At 33.8% G+C, this 1,182-nt stretch overlaps 1 protein-coding gene across 1 annotated transcript in view; it reads right to left on the minus strand.

Annotated features, from left to right (window-relative positions):
• Positions 1 to 364: 364 nt before the first annotated feature.
• The window catches only part of LOC119594526 (integrator complex subunit 9-like), a 10,813-nt gene continuing 9,995 nt past the window's right edge, over positions 365 to 1,182 (minus strand). The window contains 3 exon segments of the mRNA XM_037943558.1: positions 365 to 648; positions 989 to 1,018; positions 1,020 to 1,139. Of these exon segments, the coding sequence (XP_037799486.1) occupies positions 532 to 648; positions 989 to 1,018; positions 1,020 to 1,139 (267 nt within the window). The 3' untranslated portion in view covers positions 365 to 531.

The following is a 1,182-nucleotide window of genomic DNA, read 5'->3' on the forward strand; positions in this document are numbered from 1 at the left end:
CTTATCTGGTTATGATGGTAGAGAGAGTTTATATCATAGTGCCAAGAAAGGGATTGTGGCATAGTGTGAGGAAGTCAGGAGTGGAAGAAGAGAAGGATGTGAGTGCCGTCTTGTCACTTCTTGGAATTTCCATCAAATATATAGTGGGTAATAACCTTTATATATTTGTCTGCATCTTGAATGACTTTACACTCAGCACTAAATGCAATGAAGTGTAGAAAAATGTCTTTCAGTGAGAGGATATAGAACATTATCAGATTCAAATGCTTTTATATATAAACTTTAATCATAAATAATATTTTGGACTTGAGGCACAATTTAGCAAATTCACTGAGAGGAGTCATGCAGAAAAGAAAGACTTTCCATCAAGTTGTCATTTATTCAGTTACAAAAAAGTAACAATTCAAACTTTAAGGCTACTGATATTAACCTTGCAATCTGATTAGACCTCATCACTTAACAGTCTCATAAAATAGTAAATAATAATATTCTGCTTGTTCTGTGAAATTTAACTCTAGGTACCGCTGGGCTTCAAAAGGAGCTGAGACACTCCAACAGGATGTCCCGTAACTTCTCGCGTAATTTAGTGTTGCTGCATATAATGTGCGTTGAGGCATCACTGATCTTGATTATTACGTCTTCATTTTCCTGTAAAGTAAATCAAAGTATTCACATTAACATTAGTGTTTGCTCTGTTAGCTAAACTTTATTTTCTGGGAGCGATTAACTTTTTTTATATCAAAAATTTCCCAAAACATGTATTTCTTTAATATCTCATTCCATTAGTATTGCTTCTGTAACAGTTATCATGAGTTGCATTAAAGTTAATATATTTAAATTCCAATCAAACAGAAAAACTTGGCCTGTCTTTAAATGCAAATAATCCCAGACATGTCATTTTCATCATGCTGTAATATCCTACAACATTAATAACAACAATGCTGATACTTTAAGTGTGTAGAAAAAAAAATCAATAAATAAATCTTACCAAAGTAATGATGCAAACTCCAGGCAACTCCTTCTACTCTTGCATCTGTCAAACCTGCCTGTGCAAGTCTCTGAACCAAGTCATCGACAGACAAGTTTCCGTATGGATAACTGTTAGGCAACTTACTGATGGTGTCTTCATCCTCTAATGGCTGTTTTGGGAAAAAGAAAGACCATTTACTTTGAAGAAATATG

The sequence above is a fragment of the Penaeus monodon genome, chromosome 34 (genome assembly GCF_015228065.2).
Source record: "Penaeus monodon isolate SGIC_2016 chromosome 34, NSTDA_Pmon_1, whole genome shotgun sequence".
Lineage (NCBI taxonomy): Eukaryota > Metazoa > Arthropoda > Malacostraca > Decapoda > Penaeidae > Penaeus > Penaeus monodon.